This window comes from Branchiostoma floridae, chromosome 18, assembly GCF_000003815.2.
Source record: "Branchiostoma floridae strain S238N-H82 chromosome 18, Bfl_VNyyK, whole genome shotgun sequence".
Taxonomy (NCBI): domain Eukaryota; kingdom Metazoa; phylum Chordata; class Leptocardii; order Amphioxiformes; family Branchiostomatidae; genus Branchiostoma; species Branchiostoma floridae.
The window spans coordinates 8,589,035-8,614,856 of record NC_049996.1 but is presented as its reverse complement, the minus strand read 5'-3'; the positions used below and the strand labels follow the sequence as shown (position 1 = coordinate 8,614,856).

General features: G+C 39.3%; 1 protein-coding gene across 3 annotated transcripts; it reads left to right on the top strand.

Annotated features, from left to right (window-relative positions):
* The first annotated feature begins 232 nt into the window (after positions 1-232).
* On the top strand, positions 233-25,822 carry LOC118405726 (peroxisome proliferator-activated receptor gamma-like). 3 transcript variants are annotated; one of them, XM_035805405.1, is made up of 8 exons: positions 233-502; positions 2,553-2,686; positions 17,322-17,431; positions 18,856-18,994; positions 19,581-19,786; positions 20,338-20,535; positions 21,502-21,739; positions 22,419-22,675. In XM_035805405.1, exons 2-8 carry the CDS (start codon positions 2,575-2,577, stop codon positions 22,673-22,675), a joined length of 1,260 nt encoding a protein of 419 aa, XP_035661298.1. In that variant the 5' UTR covers positions 233-502; positions 2,553-2,574. The 3 variants fall into 3 exon arrangements, with proteins under 3 accessions (XP_035661298.1, XP_035661297.1, XP_035661299.1); XM_035805404.1 differs by lacking the exon at positions 233-502 and adding an exon at positions 1,301-1,593 and having other exon boundaries at positions 22,419-25,822; XM_035805406.1 differs by lacking the exon at positions 233-502 and adding an exon at positions 1,684-1,964.

Genomic DNA, 25,822 nt, shown 5'->3' with positions numbered 1-25,822 from the left:
CTCGGCTCATTGGTTTTGTAGGACAGATTGGAGTAAAATGGGGTTTTGGGAAATCCTGCTGGAACGAGACCCGTGGCTTGGAACGGACCTGTGGCAATAACGCAATACAGTTATTTATCGTCAAATCGTTTGTTACATTTGTCTACAAAAAGTGAATTGACAGTGCAAAAATCGAGACCTATAATATCTTAGTGATAACACTTAACCAAACAACCACATAACCCCCAACGAGACCCTCGAAAAGTCAACTGTCCAGACAGTGTGGTAAAGGAAAGCTGACAGTCTTATAGCCACATGTAGGCTATGCTTCAGCTTATTACATAAGCTTCCATATAGGCATGACGACAGCTGTCTGTTAGTTGTGGTAGGAACGCCTGTTACGTTGCTGTTGTCTTCGAACGCTTGACTTGAACAACAGCGGACACACCTGTTGTATGTGTGACAGTGTGTACAGTGTGACAACAAGGTACTGGTACAGTCTGGCATTCAATGACTGGGAACCGTAAGTATATCTCTTCCTTTTCTGATATCTACGGGTTAATGTCATACCTGTCACAAATGATTGTGTAACTGTAACGCTCTTGAGATAAAAAAATGCTACGGAAAGCAGCACAGAAGTATGCATATGATGTTGACACATTGATATACATTTGGCGTTGAAATCTGACGTTATCTTTTAAGTACGTCTAGAGTTTAAAACCTTGGATTCACATAGTCACGCTAAACTCCCAGGAGAATCAGAGAAAGATGTGTTAACGAGCGATGAGTATACTTAAACAAACATGAAACAGTATGGAAGGTGCCGTGTGTGAGTAGGACAGCTGAGTCATTCATTTGTGCTCCTGGCCGTTTACCTTTTTCTGACGCCCGGCCGGTCTGAGCGATCTTTGGACCCTGAGGCGGGTTTCAAACAGGGATTTGTTGTTTTCACTTTTTATTCAATAAGTAGCTTTTACTAAAGATACCATGATAAAACGTTTTAACGAGAAATCCTGGTCAATGATTTTCTGACGGCACCTTAGAGGCGAAAATGAACCAACTTAAAAATCCATTTAAGCACCTGTTAAGTTAGTCTTTTATGCCACTTCCAGTCTACTTTTTGAGGTCAGTTACTAGAATGAAATTGTCTTAGATGGCCTTTAAACGAATAAAACTATGAATCGCGAGAATTTCAGCAGGGTAAGATACCACTTGTACCATGTTTTTGCGTATTTAATGTACTACAACCAGGCCGCCTTTCTTATTCTGAACTTTAGGTTACTGACCCCACTGAATTTGAAATCGCCCGTGCGCAACCAAACGCAACAATCATCAGGCGAGACATTACTATTAGATTTCCTCAGAACTTATAAGACTTAAAAAATAATATCTCTTGGTCTCAAAAGTTTATTCATCAGGATGTCAAGTAAATAAAATCATACGTAGAGTTAAAAATTATAGTCCCTAACCGTTTAAAGTACTCCGTAATAGTTAAGTATGTGAACGCAACCAAACAAGCATATGATTGATAGTCTCCTTGGCATTCACTGCAGACGATATGGCGTGTTTTTCTCCTTGCAGATTAGCTTTCTCCTCCGTATTAAGAACATCCAGGTACAATTCGACTTACCTAAACCCTTCTTTTACGAGTACAAGTTGGTTGAAATGTTGTTTAACATCTCTAGTGTCTGCTATGTCACAAAAGACGTCAACAAAAGTGTTGAGGGGAGGGGGGCGGAGTTAGGATAATTCCCAGTGGGTCATCGTTTTTGGTTACAGTAGAAAGATTCACTCGGTCAAAGTTAAATTTGTGTGTGGTGTGTGTATGTCTTCGGGAGTTATAGTTTAAAAGATATACAAGTTGTCAGCTATGTTGGTTGGAGCAATTGATCCAAATTATTACGACCCCGGCACAGAGCGTAGCTGTGCAGTTGCTAGCTAAAAACAAAATACATATTTGTACGTGACTTGTCAACAACAACGTGGTGAGTTGTGCAGGGCAGGTTGCGAATGCTCCAAAATTTGGGTTGCACTTGAAGTTGTAGGGAACTTTTATTTTCTGTACTTTCTGGTGTTATCTTGTTGCACTTTTACCATTGATTGCATTAATCTTTTATTGTATTATTATTTTGATATAATATCTTTCTCAATATTATGTATTGTACCATGATTGCATCAATGATATCAGTGTCACTGATAAAAGATAACAATGTTACATGAAACATCAGTGACCGTTTCTAAAATCATATCCAGTTGCTTTGAGTATTAATTACTATGTATTTCTTTTGGTGTATCAATGATATTAGTTACGAAATGTAATATTGTTGCTAGCGAATAAGTAGAGCCCAAAATTCCAAAAACGGATACTTTAATTTGCATTTCTATCTCATTGTTTTATTTTTAGTTGACAGTACAAAAGTCTCTGTACTTTTTGTTGTGTCAATATAATAAATGGTTCCTCTATGTCATATGCCCACAGGGCCATTTGATTGAAAAACACCAAAGTGGCAATATGTGGATTTTGTAAATACAAATGTACTAGAATAAAAAGAAACAATGTTTCTTGCATGTAGATTGGAGATTTGAGTGACTTCCATGGCGGACACCACAATGACGGAAACGGCCACCTGTCCGTTCCAGGAGAATACGACAAACAACACAGGACGAGAGGTGGACAGGGCTCAGGTCACGGTCAAATCCGAGAAAAGTGAGTCAAAGTTGCACCATGTATTTTTACTCAATCTCGTGTTGACCCGTAAGTAAGTTCATACTAGTACATCATTAAGTTCACTCGTTATATGACAGGGTTGTATAGCCAGCCTGAAATCATTTTCCGTCCCCTTAAATTTGAATCCTATCGAGCGCCGAAGGTGCAACCTTCCTAGGGTGTTCCAGGGGCATACTCCCCGGAGAAATGTAGCCCCTCTGAAAAACTATTTCATGCATTTTGAGGTGTAATTTTTGCTGGTGGACTAAGCTTTCCATGGCATCTGTATTGGTGAAAAATTACACAAGGGAGACAGTTTTATTATATCTTTACATATCAACAGGCCAAATTTTTTTCCGTCCCCAGCTACAAAATTCTGTCAAAGGACGGAAGGACAGGTTCTGGCTACAACCCTGTTATATGATGATTTATTGTGCAACAATTGCATTGGTGACAATGTATGGCAATATACTAGTATAGATAACAAAAGTTAAAGTCTAATGCTACACATATAAGTTGCATATTATTCACCTCTAAATTGATACTTCAGTTCATCTGGGTACCCATATCTAAGTTGTAAAGTAATGTAAACCATATTCTGTAACTTAGTACTAGTAATAGTAGTATGAAAGGTGAGATTGTGTTTGGTTGTGCCATCTAATGCCTCCACATGTGATGGTTATATGCTAGTACAGTTGAATAGTAATTAGCATTTTCTTTCTGTAATTGTTTTCAACTCTAGATTAATAATTGCTAGCTTATGATTCGCTTATTAGTAGTATTCTTTTTGTTAGGGTTTCTTGTATCTCAAGTTGAATTGATTTTGTATTCTGCACATGGCATGACTGTCTGTGCCACCTGAGCAAAATGTGTTTTCAGTACACAGATAACACTGTATATTAACAGAAGACAGTATGCAGCTGACAGATCGATAGAGGGCCTATGAACTGCATTCATCATATGATTTGTGAATTGTGTACAAAAAACAGATTTTGTTTCATCCTTTAAATGGCTGCTTCGTACAATACGTGTTCTTTTTGTGTGGCCATCAGCATTTTAAATCAAACCTTTCACTTGATGAGTTGGGTCAGTGGGTATTAGTATAGGCGATAGGAACTTAATTTTGTGCCTCCAGTTTTTGTATTCATTCAGGCTAGCATATTAGTGTTGGGTTTCTTATTTCGAAATTTCAATTTCCGCATTCTCAGTGGGTGTGTCGGACTGTGTCCATATTTGGTCAATGTGGAAGTGAAAATATTAGCACACATCACATGTTGAAACACAAAGTAGTCTATAGAGCACAACATAGAAATATAGAGAAGTCTGAAAAGCAAGAAACAGCGACACTAACATTTGTAACTTATGTAGATTCATTACAGTCGGACTAGTACTGAGCTTTATTATTACACATCTTTATTATTACACATCTTCAAATTATATATCTCCGTATATTTATACATAATATGAAGATATGTAATGATAAAGCTTAGTAGTGCACATATATGTACATGTGGATCTGCAAAATTACACACTCAATAATTTCCTACATAAAAAGCACCTGTAAACCGCCATTTGCGAACTAAAATTCCACATAGGAAATTCTTGAGTACAGTCAAAGCTGCCCAAGATGACCACCGGGGGACTGGGCAAAAGCAGTCGTAATGGCTGCTAAGAAGAGGTGGTCGCTTGGGCAGGTTTGACTGTACATGTATTTCCATACACTAGTAATCATACTTGCAATTTGCAGTTTATACAATGTATCTTCAACTACCATATCAAGGACTGAGTTGTGATTCTAATCCCAAGGTTTTTGTACCCTCATGATTAAGCTGTGTATATATCAGTAAACCTTGCTCTGAACAACTGTCATTCTCAATCATATGCATTGTTCAGACTTTGGACCCTAGAAAACAAGTCCATGTGATACAAATATATACAGCCACACATGCAACATTTTATACTGCCTTGTCCATAACTAACTCATAACTGACAATACATAATACATTATCAACCAGAGGTCGGGACCAGGCTAGTACATATCTTACTCTGTAAAGCCCTGTCTATCAAACATTGTTTTTTCTATGTCCTCAAAGTTAATACCAGAGTCTCTAGCTAAAGTGTCGGTAAACATCTGCAATGTACCCGGTTCGAGTCGGCTTCTGTAGGAGAACAGACGAAACTATTTCCTGCTTGGCTGACGGTGATTTTGTGCAATTTTACCCTTAGGCCACACCAATTTAATTTCTTGGTTCACGGATTCGCTCGCTCCTATTTTTTGGAAAAAAAAATAAAAATAAAAATTACCATTCAGCAAATTTTCACCATTACTGAAACCATTCACCAACTTTCTGGTGTAGCAAATTGGCCTTTATATTATAAGCTCCTTAAAGTGTGGGTACAGGTGCTGTTACTGTACAATAATAGTGTTTTTGTACTTTTTTCAAGCTGAAAACTTTTTTTCTTTATGTTTTGGCTTAGCCGTTACCTTTACCCCAACCATTTGACAATTTTTATTTTTATTTTTATTTCGCCCTTTCGCTCCATATTTTTCATGACAAAATCCGTGAACCAAGAAATTAAATTGGTGTGGCCTTACGGCCATCTCATAGTAAGGTTCTGACATAGCCGTGGGAGACTTCCATAAATTGTTTTATAACTTTTTTTAAAGATTACCATATGCATGTTGATTCCAAAATATGTGTTGTGCTGACCATACTGTAAATATGCTGGTGTGTTACGCCGAATGGCGGTTATACCGGCTATATGGATACAGATACAGATACAGATACAGATACAGATGAATGCATTTCACGTGCAGTCCATGCAGTTCACGGGGATTTAATTTCGCGTTAGCGTGAAAGTGGAATGTTCGTGGTGGTTTTAAGTTCGCGGTAGTGCCATACAGGGATACACTGTAGTTATATACTGAGACATTGTTGCGGTGGTTTTAAGTTCGCGATAAGACTGCCTCGCAAAATCCGCGAACATAAAATCACCGCAAACATTTCTGCTATTACAGTAACTGACCATAAAAATGCTGTTTTGTCCATCCTTGTACTTATATAGAGCCACACCTTTATATCATGAAGCTTCTTTTAATCAGGATAATCAGTTTTATCAAGTAACTTTTAGGCTTGCCTGCTATAATTAGCTACAATGGTCTGGGAAGGGTTCTTTCAAAAAGTTGTTTTGACATCACTCCGTATCTGAATGTCACAAGAGGATGGATGTCCAGGCAATTGTTCAAGTTCCTAAGGATAAGATATGATTACAAGAAGGTCTTTCTCAAGGTTAGGCCGCTCAGAATTCATTTCTTATTTCTGGAACTTTTCATATCTACTATAGAAAAATAAGATCAGGAAATCAAAGTAAGAAATTAGATATAATTGGTTCGGGACTCAAGTCCATGAAAAGTACAATTTTCAATTAAAAGTTTCCATTTTCTTTCAATGAAACAAAATGATATTTTGCATCCTTATATTTTCTGCACTGTTTGTATTTGTACAATGTCCTTTTTATGCTTTAATTGTCCATACAGACAATAATAGTACAGTCCGTATGAAGTGTTGATCAGAGAATATTATATGGGTATTCATTTTCACCCAAATGAACTATGGAGTGAGGAAATTCAGATCAATTCAAAGGCACAACATTAGAATCAGCTACCCGGTACCACATACACAAGGCCAGACAATTGAAATCGTATCATATACCTAGTACCGGTATGATTTGATTTTTACTCCAAATTACAGAGAACGCAGTATATCAGCTAGTTTGGCCCAACTGTGTGTGAAGTCTTGTTTTCGTCAGGTTTCCAGTGTTGCAGGTGTTCCCCCCTATCACTGTTTGTCCCTGCCTATCAGCAGGATTATTCACACAAGATTCTGTGTCAATGCCAGGCTCAAGTTCAAGAACACATACATCTATGTGGTACAATAATATACAGGTCTGTAGTCGCAACAGGAAACTTGGAAAATTCCCAGATAAGACATTGTCAAACTTTCTCAGCAACCTTGACACTGTAATCTTCTTATTCTAGCATGAAAGCTTATCTGTGTTGCTTGGTATAGTCTATCTCAGAAACCCTCTTGCTACAGGCCTATAGCAGTGCAGGTGAAAACATTGGGCTTTCACAATGAAAAAAATAAAGAAAAGAGGAAAAAGTGATTTTATTCCACTGGTAAGCTCACTGAAGAGCTGTTCTTTTGTCAGTTGTAACACAGAACTTCAAGACAGACAGTAAAGGTACAGCATTTACAGGTTCATTGATTGTTCATTGTACAGGGGCAATTCCCCTAGGCCTTTTTGAGTAGCACATTGAACAGTGAACCACAACTTAATGTCCTGTTCCGAGGACTGAGACATTTCTGGGTAGCATGCATTTTTGGGGACAACAACTTGGATTTGAACTTCCGAAGTCTATTACTAGTACATCAACTCTCATAATTCCACTGGATACCATTATAATAACTATAACATGAGAAACAATACATGGATTTAAAGTTATTTAAAGAGATGTACCAATGGAGCATCAGTAATCCTGATTTACATGTATATACATTTTAGATATTTTAGGTGTTCAAACAAACAATTGAACCAAAAACAGAGTCCTTGTTACACTGTAGATTAAGTTCCAATATTTACAGAACCTGTTTCTACAACGAGTTGTGCTACAGGTAGCTTTAATCGATGAAACATGGTCAAGTTTCTCTGCCAGAAGGTAAAATCTAACATTTCAAGAAAGCTCAGTTTCAAACTGTTTTACAAAACTTCAAGGTGATTTATAATTCACTGCAGGATGTGATTCATAACCCAATGCGATTAGGAGCGATTGAGTGTACCGATGCAGATTAAATGTAGATTAGAAACATGGGACATGTTTATGACTTTGGCTGCGTGCCCATGACATTGGCAATGCCATCCATGGACTGGCAATGCAGGGCTCGAAATTCATTTTTCGGATTAGGTGCACTGGTGCACCCAGCTTAAAAAATTGGGTGCACCAAAAAATTTTTAGGTGCACCACTTAAATTTAAGTGATAACCTAATAATAAAACTTAGTCACAAGCTATCAAGTTCTTAAACAAGTACCATGACAGACATTTTTATTATCTTTCTAACTTAGATGTCAAGAATATGTTGTATACTAGTACTTTGATATCTTTACATACATAAACCTAAGAAAATATTTGGGTGCGCCCTGTGCACCCACAGAAAATAATTGGGTGCACAGCTCCAATTTTGGGTGCACCTGGGCGCACATGCACCCAGTATTTCGAGCCCTGCAATGCCACTGTCAATGTGCCATACTTGTAAAGTGAGAGGTTGACTAGCTTCAGATGTATATACAGCTGTTAGATGCATAAAATGTGACATTCACACTGTCTTGTCATGATATGATGCCAACTTTCTTCTAATATCAATATACAGCATTGCCAGCAAGACCTATCTACCACTCAGAAATCACGACCTTGTCTAGGGCACCAGATATAAAAATTGCATGTTTTGGAAAACATGACACCATAGATAGTCAATAGGAGGACAATTATCAAACTTGATCTTTGTTTTCCCATGTCTTATCCACATACCAAATATCACAATGATTAATCTACATCTTCTTGAGTTATTCTGTCCTCAAACAATCACATTAACACACACACATGCACACATATGGACAAACTTCATCCAAAACATTAACGTCTCGGGAAGGTATTGAATGTCTGCATTTTTTAGTATCTTCCAGCAAAAATCTTTATCAAATTTTCCTGTGTCATGTATCATTGTGTCCTTATATAATTACTACCCGTATTTGTCTGACTTACTTGAGGTCTTAGTGAAGTATAATTCTATTTTCTAATCTTGCAGTGGTCTATGATGAAGTCCCTCCTCTGTTTTAACTTGATAAGATGGGGAATTGTAACAAATGGTTGCTGATACAAAGAAATGAGAATGTAGGCAGTATGGATTTAAGGGCTAGCAGTTAAGTTAACTTAAACCCTGTTTTTACCATTTCCTTGAAGGATTTTTATTACCGTGTCGGGCTGGGCGACTAACAGAGTAGAAGGGTCACACAAAAAACCCTCTTATTTGATACAGTACTTCAATCATTGTTATCTTGGAGGTTCAGTCATAACACAGTTGTACATGGGAACTGTGACATCCTGGATTGTCTGTTAGCCAGGAAGAAACACTTAGACTTCCAGGGCTCAAAATACATTTTCATTGTTACCAGCAATTTTGCAAGTTGTCAAAAATATTATCTACATTTTAAAGAATCATTTCACAAGTATGTGAGCAAATGTTCCTCTTTTACTTCGTATAAAAGGAGCCTATTACTAATATTAGAGTCTACAATTTTCTCAAAAACATTGACTACTACTTCATCACTTTGTTCTTATAAGAACCTTAAGAGAACAATGGTCACAAATCTCCAGGTGACCTTACATGTATTCATCTTATTCATTTCTATTTTCTTTTACCAGGCCTAGGTTGGCTTGGAACTGCTTTTTAATTTCAGACATTATTCCTGTGCCGATTCCTTGCATTTTTACCTGCAATCCTCAAATGTTTTCTGCAAATTCCACTTTTCTTCAGTCACAGGTGGCTATTTCAAGCCCTGATAATTGTCTAGACATCTCGGCTGTCTGCGCAAATACCAGATTATCAATTGTCCCTCAACTCCCAGGATCAAGTGACCTACAGAAAGGGTTATAGCTAAGTAATGGTTATATCTAGATGGAACTGTGTTCTCACTAGACCTTTTCAACATAGGGGGCCCCAATGCTGTGATTTGGATCCCCTATGCTGTGATTTTGGTCCTTCACTGTGTTGTAACCAGCCTGAAGGGGACTTTTCTGCTGGTTTGTAAGAATTGTAAAAAATGTTGGCTTTATTTCACTAAATTTGGTCCTCAAAATGCAGTAAAAGTGTTTCTGAGGGTTATAATTATTTTCTAAAAACTAAGGACCGAAGAGGATTCCCCCGGACAATGCTCACCCTTGCATCACAAAATTACCATGTGGCTTTGCAGCACTTACATGCCCATACACTGTGAAAGAATCCTGGTGAGAACAATGTAAAATGTCCAAGTTTTCATGACTCTCTCTTTATATTGCCCATTAGGGGTACCCACTAAAAGTTCCTCTTGGAATAGTAGCAGTAAAAAGAATTCTCCTCAATGCCAAAGTGTCTCAGACTTATTTTGGTGGTGTATGGCCTATTCTATACAGCAAATTATAGACTGCATCAGGTGCAAATTGTTTTTTCAATTGCTCTTACAGAATGACCTGTTTGTTATGTCACAACAAAATTCCTCTTTTCTAAAGCTTGACGAGAGATTGATTGTGACTTTAACACACAGTGCACATACTGCGTTTGGATGGCTCATTCATATGCATTCCATATGTGATGGCAAGAACTCAAACGGCGGCGGAATTGTGGTTAAGTAATCCTTGACCTCCTCCCACAACAGCTGCAGTAGTTACCTGTGATGTCCTGCAAAATAAATCAAAATTAGGAGTCGAACATTCTATAACGAAAACAATGCAGTATGTGTAGTCCAGTGGTTACAATTAGCAGCACTGCCTATGAGTTTGATTCCTATTGTGTCGCTCGCCTAGCATGCATGCTACTGGAAAGGGTTGCAGTCCGTTGGACAGGACATGAAACTGTGGTCCACAGTTCAGTACAATGTCAAAAGGAGCTTCGTTGGTACAATCAACCTGCAAATACTATCAAAAGTGTCTTCTCTATCAGGACCAGTAGAAAAAAAGCTCTTCAGTGAGCTAAACTGGTTTGAGATCTCTTTCACACACTTTTTGTACTTTGTAGAAGGATTAAATTTCGTGGATCCAGATCAGGGCTAAGGTACAAGACAAGTGGGTATGGTGTTAAGGGGTTGCATTTTTCCTTTCAAATGGGGCATATGGTTTGAACCAAACTGAGCATGATTTTAAAGGTTTACGTTTTTCCTTTCAGATGGGGCATATAGCTGGAGCACAGTAGTCCCTTGTATATAGGAAGCTAGTGTTAATGGCCTCTGGCATCAAACCTCTGCATGTAAAAGAACCCAACACACTTACAGAGAAAAGTAGGGTTCTGTATCTGTATCTATATAGCTGGTATATCCACCGTTCGGCGTAACACACCAGCTTCGCAGGCACGCGGCGCGGCAGCAGCTGGTTATATTACACCAAATGACCCGTCACACCTAACTTTTGCAGATCTATCTGCAAGCAAGAGGTTGACAGACATGCTAGGCTTTACTGAACATGTGAGCTATTAGTGAAACTGCTTCATACTTCTTTCTGTTTAACTTTAAAAGGCATTACACTTCATCTCAAGCACTTTATAAGTTCATTCCTGCTTTATCTTTACACCCGAAGAAGGGTTAACATTATATTTTTTGAAGAATGAAGAGTATTGGAGTGTAGAGTCAAACCTAGATGAGGGTGGGGTAGTTTTTTTTATCAGACAAGGGCCATACAATTACAATTTCATCCTTATTGATCCCAAAGTGATACAGATGCATGTAGCTAGGTTGTCGAGACTGTGCCGCTGTCTGATTGAGGACGTGCGTATCTCCCGTGCAGCCACATATGCATGGTCACACTAAGAAACCATATTTGGATGGCCAGAGCCTTGCCCATGCAAAAGTGTATCAGTTTAGTCGATATAAACAACTTCAGAATAAGATGGCTAGGGGCCCGTTCTCTATTAAATGAAGGTGTAAAATTCACCACAACTAGACTGTGTCAGTTTTGTTGTTGTGAAAATTGTTCTCATCAATCTCATGTAGATTATTTTTGAGGGCCCACTTATGATTAGACCCAGTTCAGTAACATTCTTGGAAAAAAGTCGATCGAAAGATGCGGAGGTGGAACTGTTGGATCATCCAATCAGACATTTGCTTGATAGAAGCCATTTGGGAAATCTGTTCTCCTCAGTGCCAGATGCTACTCGACATTTGGAGTATTACAAGTTCAAGTTCAGGTTTTACATACTAATTCCATTATCGGGAAAAGCCTAGGCTGTTGCTAGGATTGGAAATTATTAATATTACATTGGCAAATTGCCAACAGCATCAGTGTAAAGTGGGTGTGTAATTTGCCAATTCATTGGAATTGGATATGGCAGGATTTAGCAGATTACATGTTCATATAATGGGTTCGCATGCACTTAATATTTTCATGCACGGCATTTGTTTTCTTTATATCAAGATTAATATACAGTCTACTGCAAGTTCACATGGTGCAATGACTGTGTGTGTGTGTGTGTGTGTGCGTTACTTTTGGGGCTACTGTTTCTGATTTATGAATCCCTATATAGCTACTAGAAACATAAGTACTGAACTTTGAATGTTAAAAATCTGTGATACTCAAATTTAAGTAAGCAGGTCTACTTATGTCATCACATTCCAACACTGTTTAAAAATCAGTTGTATCTTGATTTCTATAATCATAGTTAATCTAAATTATCTGACAGAACCTGTCCTTCACCCTCCCCCAAATAAGTCCCTAGAAAAAATTATACAGGTTTTCCTTTCACAAACAGAGTTGTTCTTGCCTAGAACAAAAGAACAGAGTTGTTCTTGCCTATGCTGTGCATGGGTCAACTTGCCTGAAAGTCAGTGGCCCCAAGTTTTGTGCCAAGCATAGCCATAACATATGCAACCCTTTTCTTGACCCTTTTCCATCGGATTAAATACTGAACAACTCCCCAACAAATGGACAGTATAATTAGATATATTAGCCTATTTGTTCTAACATGTTTTTTTTTATTCAAAATTTACCCTTGACTTTTTGTTCTACTTGAATTAGGGGGTGCTGCAGCAAGAATACGGTCCCAAACGTGACTTGAGTTTGTATCCCTTGTAGTCTGGGGGTTCATATATGGCATGTGGACTTTTACCTTTAATACGGAGGTATTGTTTTTGATTGTGTATTTATCCTGGCGTGTGTCCATATTATTTGAGTATTGTAAAGTGACAGAATGTGAGGTGGAAAATGGTGTAAAGGGAGACCAGGATGCTTGTAGCTTTGGCTTGGTTCCAAAGTTGTTTTCACAGGGGCGACTACTAACAGAATTGGAAAGTTCCAGTTCCAAAATTGATCCCACATAGACAGAATTTGTGGGAAATTGACTCGTGAACAAAACAAGAAATTCACAAAAACTCTTAATCTTTCATGGAGGTAAGAACTCTTCAATTTCTTGTCTTATTCCAGATAACCTTACTAGTAGTGTGGAAATTCATCTGAGTTGTTTGATCCCACAAAGACAGAATTTGTGGGAAATTGACTCATGAACAAAACAAGAAATTCACAATAACTCTTAATCTTTCATGGAGGTATGAGCTCTTCCACCTCTTGTCTTATTCTAGATAACTTTGAAACCTTAGTTGGTAAATTACATAATAGAGAGAAAAATACAAGGTTTCTAAAACCTTATCTAGTTTGTGAAACCTCTCAGTGTCAGTTTGACCCTTGCCCCTCTCACTGAGTCTATAATACGGCAATGTTGGCAGCCGACAACTTAAAGGATATATAGTAGTGTAAACGAACTTCACCTTCAAAGACGTAAATTCTAACTGAACATCTGATCATGATTCTTAAACTATGTTGGCCCACACATTTGACTTCAATGTGCATATGTGTCATGCCTACATGTATGTTGACCCAATGAACTTGTATGTTATTTTTCTCCTGACAAGTGCAACAGAACTTCTCCTTTGAAGTCATAAATTCAAACTGAACACACGATTCCCAGACATGAAACATTGAATGTGTGTTTTGACTTGCCTGTTGGCTGTTTTTATGCTGATAAGCGTAAAACAACTTCCCCTTTGAAGTTGTAAATTAAAACAGAACACATGATTCCTACATTGTAGTACATGTATGTTAGCCCAGGCATGAAACATTGAATGTGTGTTTTGACTTGCCTGTTGGCTGTTTTTCCCCTGACAAGTGTAAAAAAACCTTCCCTTTTGAAGTTGTAAATTCAAACCAAACATATCATTCCTATGTTAGTCCAGACATGAAACATTGAATGTGTGTTTTGACTTTACCGTTGGCTGTTTTTCGCCTGACAAGTGTAAAAGAACTTCACCATCAAAGTCATGAATTAAAACTGAACATATGATTCCTATGTTAGCCCAGACATGAAACATTGAACGCATGTTTTGACTTGCCTGTTGGCTGTTTTTCACCTGACAAGTGTAAGTGCTTCATAAATCACTTGGGAGTTCGTTCACCTACCGACAGACGCATACCTTGGCACAGACTCGCTCACGCGTGGATATCGGATTCTCCGGGGCTGTGCGCTGTAAGCAGTCGTTACGCAAATGGTTGACCTACACCTCGTAATCCGCTTACAGACACGTAAACACACATTCTGAGGAGTTTATCATACTATAGCCTGTTTGTTGCATTTGCGTGTTTCAGTTACATTATGGTTCGGCTTAACCCTTTGCCCCAGCCTCTGTGTCTGCCATATTGGAAGAGTTACTGTTGAACAGTGATACTGTATCTATTTAATCTATTTAATGTCACGGTTTGTAAATCTAGCGGTTGAGGGGAACAAGAGTAGTTCACGGCATTTAAATTTAGTGTTGGGAAGAAGATTCTAACTGGTCTTAGCACGATGATCAAATAGTTGCAATGATGAAATTTTAGCGGTTGAAAAGCTTAGGTCACTAAAATTAAGCTATCGTTAACAGATCAAGAATGACAGTTATGAAGTCTGAGAACTAGATGAAGTCTACAGTCAAACTTTTACACGAAGATAGTAAAAGTCAGATACTCCATCAAACAGATTCCTTTGTAGCAAAATGAGCCAATGTCTTACAATTGAGTATTACTCATTCAAGTTTACACAGACAATCAGGTCCAGGTTCAGGTCCGGACCTGGAAATGATCCCCTGGACCGGACCTGGACCTAAATTTTCTGTACCGATACCCACCCCTAGTGTATAGTGTGGAATTCTGAATTCAGTGCTATATCCCTAACAAGACCATAGCATGTCCCAGACAAAAGATGCAAAAAGCAGTAATTCTGCTGCAGTACCAAGGCTGCACCCCAGGGGGCCCAAAATTGATATTGAACTTCATCTTCCTAGCACCTACCCACATTGTAAGTATCATCAAATTCCATCCAGAGGTCCTTAATTAAAAGTTGTACTGGCAAATATCTGGAAACACTGACAAACACAAAGACAGACACACAATACCCAATTTTTTTATACATCGGAGTCCGTTTTCTGAGGAGGTAATACCTAACGTCCTGTGCATTCATGGTTTTACTTATAAAGTTATATTACTTATAACCAATATCGTTGCGGGTTAACATGTATGTACAAAGGTATGTAAAAATCTTGTAGAGTTTCGTGACTCCAGCTACTGCAGGGAATGTACCACACTTGTCCTGTAGCTGGCTGTGAGCCACGTCTGAGTGCAATCCGGGGCCACAGTCTATCTGTAGATCTAGTTTGCCAGACTAAATGTCAGATCTGTTTGTGTAAGAAGGCAGATATCTGTGCACAAGTAACTATCTCATGCCCTGTCTTCGTTTGCCACTTCAATGATAAATCTTTCTCTGTACTTTACCGGCGCAGCGAATTTTGCATTTTCTTGTGTCAGAGAGTGAATGTCCTATGTTCAGAGGTCTGATTCCAGAGGGCACAGTCGTGATTGGCCTTGAATCGATGAAATGAATGCGACCCGCCTGCAGAAATGATGCCTGCTACGTGTGAAGAAGCGTATAGCTTTTAGCTAAGCTAGCACTTAACTGTGATCATTACACCTATACAATTACCTGTATATTCCACTAGTACTGCTGCCAGGCAGTGGAGTCTGATACTATTTTCACTTTTCTACTGCGCAGGTAGTTGTTCCTTTGGGTTATTTCAGCCCTGAAAAAATTGCTGACTTGTACATGTATGTATGTGTATCTTTATGTATGTATGGTACATTACCATATCAGCTTTTCAGGGCTTGAAATTCATTTTGGGGATTAGGTGCACAGTTGCACCCAGCTTAAAGAATTGGGTGCACCCAAAAATTTTTGGGTGCACTACTTAAATTTAAGCAATAAGCTAATAATAAAACTTAGTTACAAGCTATCAAATTCTTAAACAAGTACCATGAAAGACATTTTATTATCTTTCTAACACTTAGATGTCAAGAATATGACGTATACAAGTAAACTTTGATATCTTTACATACATAAACCTAAGAAAATATTTGGGTGCACCAGGGCTCTAGCCAGCTCAAATTTTTTTTCCGTCAGCCAATTCCAATCGTCGTGAAAACCGCGAAAATTCATTTTCCCTATGACACTACAAAGTACTAGTAGTAAATGTTGCCATTGAGACCCTGAAAAACGGGTTTTAATGAGATTATCGTATGCAAAAGAGTGCCGACACACATTGTCAACAATCATAACAATAGCAAAACAAACAGTGTGTGGCTTTTACACCCGTGAACAGCGTCCCCAAGCCACCTGTAGCTTCTACCAAGGATTTTTGTCCATCAAGGTTGACGGATTGGTTTTAAATTTTTTCCGTCAGCTGCAGCAAATTTCCGTCAATTGACGGAAAAACGGACGCTGGCTAGAGCCCTGGGGTGCACCCTGTGCACCCACATAAAATAATTGGGTGCACAGCTCCAATTTTTGGTGCACCTGGGTGCACATGCACCCAGTATTTCGAGCCCTGGCTTTTGTACCGTTCTGAAAACAACCCCTAGAAAGTTAAAAGAGGAAAGAATTAGATTGGACATACAGGTACTTGTAGAAGATAAAAACATTCAACATACATTATTCAGTACCACTATTGCTAATGGTCTCAGTAATGATGCAATTCCATCCAAGGCAAGAAATCTGTTTCCTTTGTACCCAGCGGAATGGTAGGTTGCGAGCATCATTGACCCGTAATTTCCTCAAATTGGCTGGATAGAACCTGTGCCAAGATTGCACTGTTGCAAAACTTTGATTTGGTGTTACAAATTAAATTGAACCAATTTGAGTTCAAAGCAAACGGAGAGAAGTATTTTTCCCTTTAGTAGACTGACTGTAAATTGTGTATGTAACATGTCTCTGTGCAGCTGATTTGGTTGAAACATGGGCCAAGTACTTATTGATATGCATGTTGTGTCGGAAAACTTGAAAAATGTATTTTTATATTACTCAGGTGCAGCAGGACAGAATGTATCCCTGGTTAGAATATACCTACAGTTTATTTGAGGGGAAAGTCTGTGTTGTGGTTTATTAATTTTAACACATTTAGGCCATCTACAGACAATTGTTTGGGTTATTTCCTATACCACCATAGAAAATGGAGGTATTGTTTTTGGTGTGTGTGTGTGTGTTTGGGTGTGTGTGTCCCATTGTGTCTCTGGATATTTGTGGTCAGCATAACTCTAGAACCTCTGGATAGATTGTATATGATATTTGGTATGTGGGTAGGTGTTGGGAAGACACAAGTCAAGTTCAACTTGGAGCACCCTGGTGTGTGACCTTGGTACTGCAGCAGAACGTCCGTTTCTTGTATTTTTTGACCTGGACATGCTATGGTCTTAATATTGGACACAAAATCATGTCTTCTTAACTAACCAACTCTTCTATGTTTGTGTTTTCTGTGCAGACTTTGCGTCCGTGGACACTGGTGAAGCAGTGTTGATCATCCCCTGTAAGATCTGTAACGACAAGGCATCAGGCTTCCACTATGGGGTCCACTCTTGTGAGGGGTGTAAGGTATGTACCCTCGGATAGGACGTTAAATGGAGGTCCCATGTCTGGGGAGAGCCATACTGGGGCAATTACTGTCGTATTGAGGTCACCTGAGTGGCGCCGAATGGCAGCTCGCTCCAGACACTTGCGACAGTCGTATTGAGGTCACCTGAGTGGCGCTGAATGGCAGCTCGCTCCAGACCCTTGCGATTTAGCCCCACCTATTGTAAGCTCCTCGCAATTCAGCCCCTGGCTGCAAAGAGTGAGTAGTCGGCCCACCCAATAACCAATAACCAATGTACTTTTCTAGTCGCTCTATGTGCCAAGTTTGCGGATGATACACAAGCATGTTTTCAACATGGTAAAGTTGTGATTTAATCTGTAATGCATTGTAAAATGCCCCAGGTGCAAAATGCCCTAGATAGCTTAACCAATCACAGTTCAGGAAATAGCCAGCAAGTGCAATCTGCTCTGCTTAGTTCTAAGTGCACTATAGAGTACATGACCTCACTTGACCTGGAACTATGTGGCTACAGTGTCTCATATGAAGATGTGGCGTGCATGTGTACGGTTGGCTTGAGATTGTCCACTACTATTTGCCATTTGTTTAAACAGGGTTCTTAGCATCCGTCCTTCTGTCCTTTGTCGGAATTTTGACACTGGGAACGGACAAAAAAATTTGCCCATTCCGTCCTCTGTGACGGACAAAAATCAACATGAAGAGATATTGATTGAACCATTCCAAGCTGAGTCTACCAGCAAAATTTGCCCCACAAAATAAAGGATATAGCATTTCAGAGGGTCTAGATTTCAAAATTTTTCATTCAAAATCCAGGGGATGGAAAAAATTCAGGCTGGCTAACTGGTTTGAAAAAATGTTGATCCCACCAACTGTATCCTGTTGTGAGAATTGTCCTGTTCCCATATGCTAGGGTTTCTTTTGCCGCATGATACGTAAGAACTTGACGTACAAGCTGTGTGATGGTTCATGTACGGTTAACTTTAGATTGTCCACTAGTATTAAAATTGACATACTTAGGCTTAAAACAATGTAATGCCACCAGCTATTCTAAAAAATCATCTGTTCCCATGCTAGGGTTTCTTCCGCCGCACAATATGTAAGAACCTGACATACAAGCTATGCGATGGGTCATGTTTGTGTGTGTGTGCGTGTCTTTCTGTCAACTCACATAGATTTAAAACAATGTTAATGCCACCATCAGCTGTGTCCTATTCTAAAAAAATGTCCTGTTCCCATATTAGGGTTTCTTTCGCTGCACGATACATAAGAGCCTGACGTACAAGCCGTGCAACAGGTCATGTTTGTGTACGTGTATGTGTGTGTATGTGTGTGTATGTGTGTCTTTCTGTCAGCTCACATAGATTTAAAACAATGTTAATACCACTAGCGGTGTCCTATTCTAAAACATGTCCTGTTCCCATGCTAGGGGTTCTTCCGGCGTACAATACGTAAGAACCTGACGTACAAGCCGTGCGACGGGTCGTGTACGGTTCACAGACGGAGCCGCAACAAGTGCCAGTACTGCCGTTTCCAGAAGTGCCTTAACGCTGGAATGTCACACGACTGTGAGTTATCTTTTCCTGTCTTTTCTACATGTATTTCTCAAACATTGTTTCTATCCATTCCATGGCCTTTTCTTGCCTCTTCTGCAGAATTGCTGCTGAAAAATGATTCTGATTATTGTATTGTTTTGTCCATCATTTGCATGTCATGCTAGCAATGTTACAGGCAATACTAAGCTGATCCAACAGGGGGCATTGTGGCACTAAACAATATGCTTCTTGGGTGGGTCTTAATGAGACTCCTTTCAGCTGGTCGTTTTGGGAGAATGCGGAAGGTGGAACGAGAGAAGATCATTGTGGAACACATTCTTTCACTCCCTCACACCTTTCAGCTGTTCGTTTCAGGAGAATGCCAAATGTTGAATAAGTGAAGATCATTCTGGAACTCATTCTTTCACTCCCTCCCTCCTTTCAGCTGTTCGTTTTGGGAGAATGCCGAAGGTAGAGCGAGAGAAGATCATCCTGGAGCTTCAGAGTAAGAAGGACAGTCATCATTGCCTTGTGGAAGGTTTCAGACAGTCACCAGAATGCTAACTATTGCTATTTAGTTGTGAATAATAACTGTACTTCTCCCACTACCTCCCTTCAGCTGTTCGTTTTGGGAGAATGCCGAAGGTAGAGCGAGAGAAGATCATCCTGGAGCTCCAAAGTAAGAAGGACAGCGTGTTTGACGAGGCGGAGCACGAGATCCAGCTGAAGGTGATGATTGACAGCATTGTCAGGGTGTACGAGGAGACGTGCATCACGCACGCCAAGATGGAGGTCATGCGCAAGAAGATCAAGGAGAACGCCATGGTGAGGAGCGCGGGATATTTCTTTTTAATTCAGTTTTCCACATTTGTGGAAGAATTGACATAATAGGTGACTATCACCTTTGCAAGATGTCAACCTGGAGGCCAGACTGTAAGGTTTGATCCTCTCACACCGGGAAGGACCCTTACTCTTTTCGATAAGTGCGGTGGAATCTTTAACGTGCTGAAGGTGTGGCTCTGCCCGAACACAGGACCTCCATTTAACGTCCTGTCTGAGGGACGGCTCTAGCTGAAGCTAGGTACTACTTTTCACCTGAGTGAAGCAAAGAAAGTCGTGTAAAGTGCCTTTACCAAATTGGTCCAGACAACTCGGCCCAACACCCTTCACAACCAGGCTAGAGTTATGGTTAGGGTTAGGGTTAGGGTTTGTTTTGGGAGAATGCTGAAAGTCTAGCAAGATATGATAAAAAAATGCCCCCAGTCCCAGCCCTCTTGAAGGACCAATTGGCCTTCGGGTGATCCTACCACACTGTGTTGTATTCTGTATGTACATACAAGTCTTTTAACTTTAAGACTTCCGCTATCTCTGTTTAGGATCACAAGTTGTACGACAAACCTTTCCCCCCTGGGGAGGGCATATTGGACGCCCTGTTCCCCAAGTCTGGAGTGGTCCTGTCCGATGTACAACGCATCTTAGACGCTCTTCAGAAGGAGACAGTCCGGGGCATAGAGGCAATGGCCAAGTTCGCCAAAGGAATACCTGGCTTCCTAGAGTTGGACTTGAATGACCAGGTAAAAGAGCAACTTTTTCTTGATTTTCTCTAATTGTCCTGCTACTATATGTGCTGTATGTGGCGCCTGCAAAGGTTGGCACGTAGAAAAGCACACTGCAAATGAGCTTCTTGCTGCTTTCTTGCTTGTTCAAGGTGTTGTCTTGGCTGGTAGCAACAGTATGAAATGCACAAGAGGCGTGTAGATGTGCAGTTGCTACACTGCTTTTTGCTGCAGTTTTGGTGTTAAAAGCTAGGGGGTGTAGTTGAGCTGTCTCAGTCACTGCATCTTCAGCTGCAAATAAGGTGGTGTTGATAATGATGAGTATAAAGGTTGTATCAGTACGAATTCTGTAAGCTGCTTTCTTTCAACCTTCCTTCTGCACACTTGGGAGTGAATTCTCTCTGCTGACTTTTCTCTCGTTGGAAAATGCTTGCATCCCTGCTTGCAACGCTCTTGCAACTCTCTCTCTGCTTGCGTGACTTGCATCTAATTTTGGAAAGATGCGGCTTATTTTCAAATTAAAGTCTTTCCGCTTAACGTGTACTACTGGCACCCTTGCTGCTTTGTAGTTCAGTAAACCACATCATCTAGATTTTAAAGATAACTAGATTTTGTATTGCCACAATGAAATTACAAATGTATTTTACTTTTTCACACAGAAGAATGCTTTGCGGGAATGCCGATTTTCAAATCAAAGTCTTTCTGCTTATTGCATACCTCTGGCACCCTTGCTGCTTTGTAGCTCAATAAACCACATTGTCTAAATTTAAAAAAGAAACTATATTTTGTATTGTCACGATGGAATTATTTTTCCCACAGGTTACGCTGCTAAAATATAGTAGCTACGAAGTTTACCTGGTCATAGCATTCCGGTTGCTTTACGCTTATGTGTACCTCTGGCACCCTTGCTGCTTTGTAGTTCAGTAAACCACATTATCTAAATTGTTAAAACCTAGATTTTGATGAAATCATTTTTTCCTGCAGGTTACACTGCTAAAATATAGTAGCTACGAAGTGTGCCTGGTCATAGCGTCCCGGTTGCTTTACGATTTGAAATTCTATATCGGGTACTCTGGCGTGGTCGTTACGCTGGAAGCCATGAAGTCGCTGAGTTTGTGGCCCATCATGGAGCCCAAGTACCAGTTCTGGAAGGCCATCAACGTGCTGGCACTCACGGAGACAGAGATAGCGCTGTTCTGTAGTATCATCATCATGTCCTCAGGTACGTACATGTTGATCTCATTTTTGATTATGCTTACCTTAACACAACTTACAGTAAACAAGATACAGAGTAAGTAACTGATACAATGAGTTGACTTGCATAGCAAAACGCAGAAAACTTGACTTTTCCGGGAAGTTGCTTGTCCCGAATCAGAGTTCGTGTTTGTTTCAGATCGTAACAACCTGGTGGATTGACAGCAGATAGGTGTTGTGTCACAAAGTCATAGGCAAAACATTGATGCACAATGATTCTCCAAAACCCTAGAATAAACATCAATACAATCTAAAATATCTACATTGATGTTGCTTGTCCAATCTCCTTCTTCTCTTGCCCTTAGGAATGATTCTGGAATTCTGAAAGCTACCAAGGTCTTCCTCCCTCTAGCATGTCCAAAAATGTCTTAAGTCCAATAGGTGTAAGAACTCCCATCTTACTTTCCTCATTTCATGTAGACTCTTGCTCCATTCCCTCGGATGCCCCCCTTCTCGAGTGATCTCTCCTTAGACCATGTATTTGGTCCATTCCTTTTTTGTAGGCAGTTCATCTTAATAATGTTGATGATATCAGCCACGGTAAGGATGATATTACCGAAAGCCACAGCGTTTCCAGCCAAATGGTTGTCCAAGCAGAGTGCATGTTTGTTTCAGACTTGTCCAATTAGAGTGCCCGTTTGTTTCAGATCGCACCAACCTGGTGAACCGCCAGCAGATTGAGGAGATCCAGGAGCGGATGACGGAGGGTCTGGAGTTCCAGCTCAAACGGAACCACCCCTCCAGCCCCCGCCACCTCGCGCGTCTGCTTGTAAAGCTGGCCGACCTCCGACAGCTCGCCACCGAACACATAGACATGCTGAAGCGGTTCGACGTCGGCAAGAGCCCCAGCCGGCCCATCCCTCCGCTTCTACGGGAGGTGTTCGGGATCCATGAAGCGCATTAGTAGGGCCGTAAAGTAATCTCCAAAAAGCAGATCCTACGGTAGCATAAGATAGTATCAAAAGCTGCCAGAGGAGTGAAGCTGGCCTAGGAGTGTGTTTGGCTACTGGAGTGGCTGATGACTTCTTTTGGCCAGCTGTACTCCTTGGCCAGATTTGATACTATCTTATGCCGCTGGTAAATCTGCCTGAAGATTATCCGTAGAGTCCAAAGTTTGACATGCTGGTTCTTCAAGCCGAGTTCACACGTACGTGAGTATATGTTCAAGTCTTAGCCTCTACAAGGCTTCTCAAGTCACTGGAAAAATGGTAGAAATTGGACAAATTTAGCCAGATAACATGCCAGAGGAGTTAGCTGGACACAGACCATACTCCACGGCCAGCTAACTTCTCTGACATGTTATGTATCTATATTTCACCAGTTTCTACTTTTTTTTCAGCAACATGAGGAGCCTGTTAGAGGCTAAGACGTCCATATGGACCTCAAGCGGACTTGCTTATGTATGCATGTGTGAACCCAGCTTTAACAAAAGATTAACTACATGTGATTTTGAAATTGTATATCGAATATACAGAAATGGTATAAATCTGCGCATTGTTGCTGTAAAGGTTGACAATCTCTTGAAAAGCTGTGTGGTCAGAAGGGATGAAACTCACGAACAAACACTTTTTTCACACAGAAGAATGCTATGTGGGAATGCAAAACAATACACCATACTAAGTACTCTACAATGATCAAACAAAGCAGAGTACTTCTTTAGATATTTTGTAAAAGTTAATGATTTATATGTAACTGTCTGGTAAACAAGGTAAAAGAGTGGAAAGAGTTATATTATCTTAATGAAAAAGAATGATTTTTTTTTAAATTATGACTATAATATGATATTATCTGTTTAAAATGCATCTATAGTAACAGAAAATGTGTGTTCAATGTCACATGGGCTTCTTCCGGATGCTACATACTTATGAACTGTTGAGGTCTTATTAGTATACGTTTATTCTTATGTCTATTAGCTACAATGGATTACTAGTATGACATATCAGTGTATCTTTAATGTACATGTATCCAGTAAAGTTTTAGGTATGTTTTACACTGTATAGCTGATTTTGCCTTCAGATTGCGAAACAATTTTTATTTTGAGCTGTGATTGTCTACATTAACTGTATTTGCAATATTTATGTGCCATAGCTAGACATCCATCCTGCTTTTGTTTGTGTAATGTGTTTGTTTGCTTGTGCTACTGCTTATCAAAGAGTTAACCTGCTATTTTCAGGTGAGAAGAAACCGATTTTAAGGTCTATACTGACATTCAGTCCTAGGGTATTTTTTCACCAATAGTACCTTATTCTGTATTTGTAAACCTTACACAAAACTGTATGTCAATGAAGGTAATAAGATACATCCAGATAATAAGATACGCCAAAAATTATACAAAACTATGAACCAGTTTTTAACAGTCCAGCATTGAAGTGGCAGTACGCTTTGGTGGAGCCGTGTTATCAACAGTTGATAGTCACTAGGAACGTATTATATATGCCCAGTTATGCTTTACTTGTTTCATATTTACATTTTGTAGTTGTGGAAGTGATGTTGAGATTGTCAACTCACAACTGACCAATCACGATCAAGTAAGCACACAATAATGGACTGCAGCAGAATATGATGCGGTCTCAGTGATTGGTAGTTAGAAACTCAGATTTGACCAATCAGGTCGAAGTATACAATGATTAAGTGCAACACAATATGATGCGGTCTCAGTGATTGGTCAGCTAGAAACTCAGATGTGACCAATCAGGATTAAGCAACAAATGAATACCTGCAGCAGAATATGATGCAGTTTCAGTGATTGGTCAATTCTCAATTCCCAATTCCTTCCAATTAGTTTTATGAGCCAAAACCTTTGATACAAGGAAAAGTATCTATATGTCCTGTAGATCTTAGGGCAAGTTTCTTTGCTTCAATGTTATGATGAAATTTCCAAAAACTCAAGAATTGTAAAAAATTTACATGTACTGTAAACAACAATCTGAATGAAATCAATATTGAAGAGAGAATATTTTATCTAAAGAAAAAAATCAAGTATGAAATGTATTTTCAATGTGTGATGCCGTAACAAAACAATGAATTTTGATATTGTCTACCCTATGCAAAATCACCAATTTATCGAGAATGATTAGAAGTTGATTCACAAAACCATAAAGAGATCCTTCTTGGAAAGCTAAAAGCTTTGTTATGTTCTATTTTCTTTGTCACCATTTTCTTAAAAAGAAAAATTGATTCAATCGCACACTAAATCTTTACATTATAGAATTTCTAAACATAGCATTTAAAACAGAAATCTTTACCACTTATAGTGTTGATCCTCCAATGAAGTCAACTGGCTACAGAAAGTATATCTTTAATACTGTAATATGGCATGAAAATGCGTGTGCGCAATATTGTTTTGTGATATATATATACCATATTGGTACTGTAACAGTTTTCCTTAAATATGGCAAATTTCATGCAGTGCACCATATTTTCTTTGACAGGTATATTTTAGGTAAACCAATATAGATAAGGCCACACCAATTTGATTTATTGGTTCATGGATTTTCAAACTTTAAATTAAAAAATATGCTTGAATGGAAAAAGATAAAAACAAAGCCCGAGGACCAGGTGTATGCCTTGGGACACTCAGTTTTATGTGTTGAATACAGTCATAATCAAGTTTTCCTCCCTACCCCCTAGGTTTATGATGTCCTCTTGCTATATTTTCACTTTTAAAAATCAGAGAACCGAGAAATTGAATTGGTATAGCTTAAGTGTGGTGTTTCTATAATTGAAATGTCAGTTAGACCTGGAATTACAGTGCATTATGAGCCTTGACTATAATTACCTCGTGCTAAAGGATTTCCTACACTTCTGCGCACAATTGTACGTACGTCTTGCTTGTACATCTGCTTAGTATGTATCACTTTGCTAGCCATCACGAAAAGACAACTATGTTAATATCATATTTAATTCGACAACCTTTGTTGTTCCCAATGAATGAAATCAATCAGTATATCAGTTGATGTATGAAAAGAGCTACTTTTGTGCCATTGTTGGGCAAATGTGTGCCAACACGTCCACTCAAAAGTACTTTATTTGATTAAATAACTTGAAAACA

What these genes read in the sequence shown, in the direction of transcription:
- LOC118405726 (XM_035805404.1), top strand. Translation starts at nt 2,575, where the DNA reads ATGGCGGACACCACAATGACGGAAACGGCCACCTGTCCGTTCCAGGAG. An exon ending in CACGGTCAAATCCGAGAAAA is followed by an intron (nt 2,687 to 17,321) that starts GTGAGTCAAAGT and finishes TTTTCTGTGCAG; the next exon opens with ACTTTGCGTCCGTGGACACT. An exon ending in ACTCTTGTGAGGGGTGTAAG is followed by an intron (nt 17,432 to 18,855) that starts GTATGTACCCTC and finishes TTCCCATGCTAG; the next exon opens with GGGTTCTTCCGGCGTACAAT.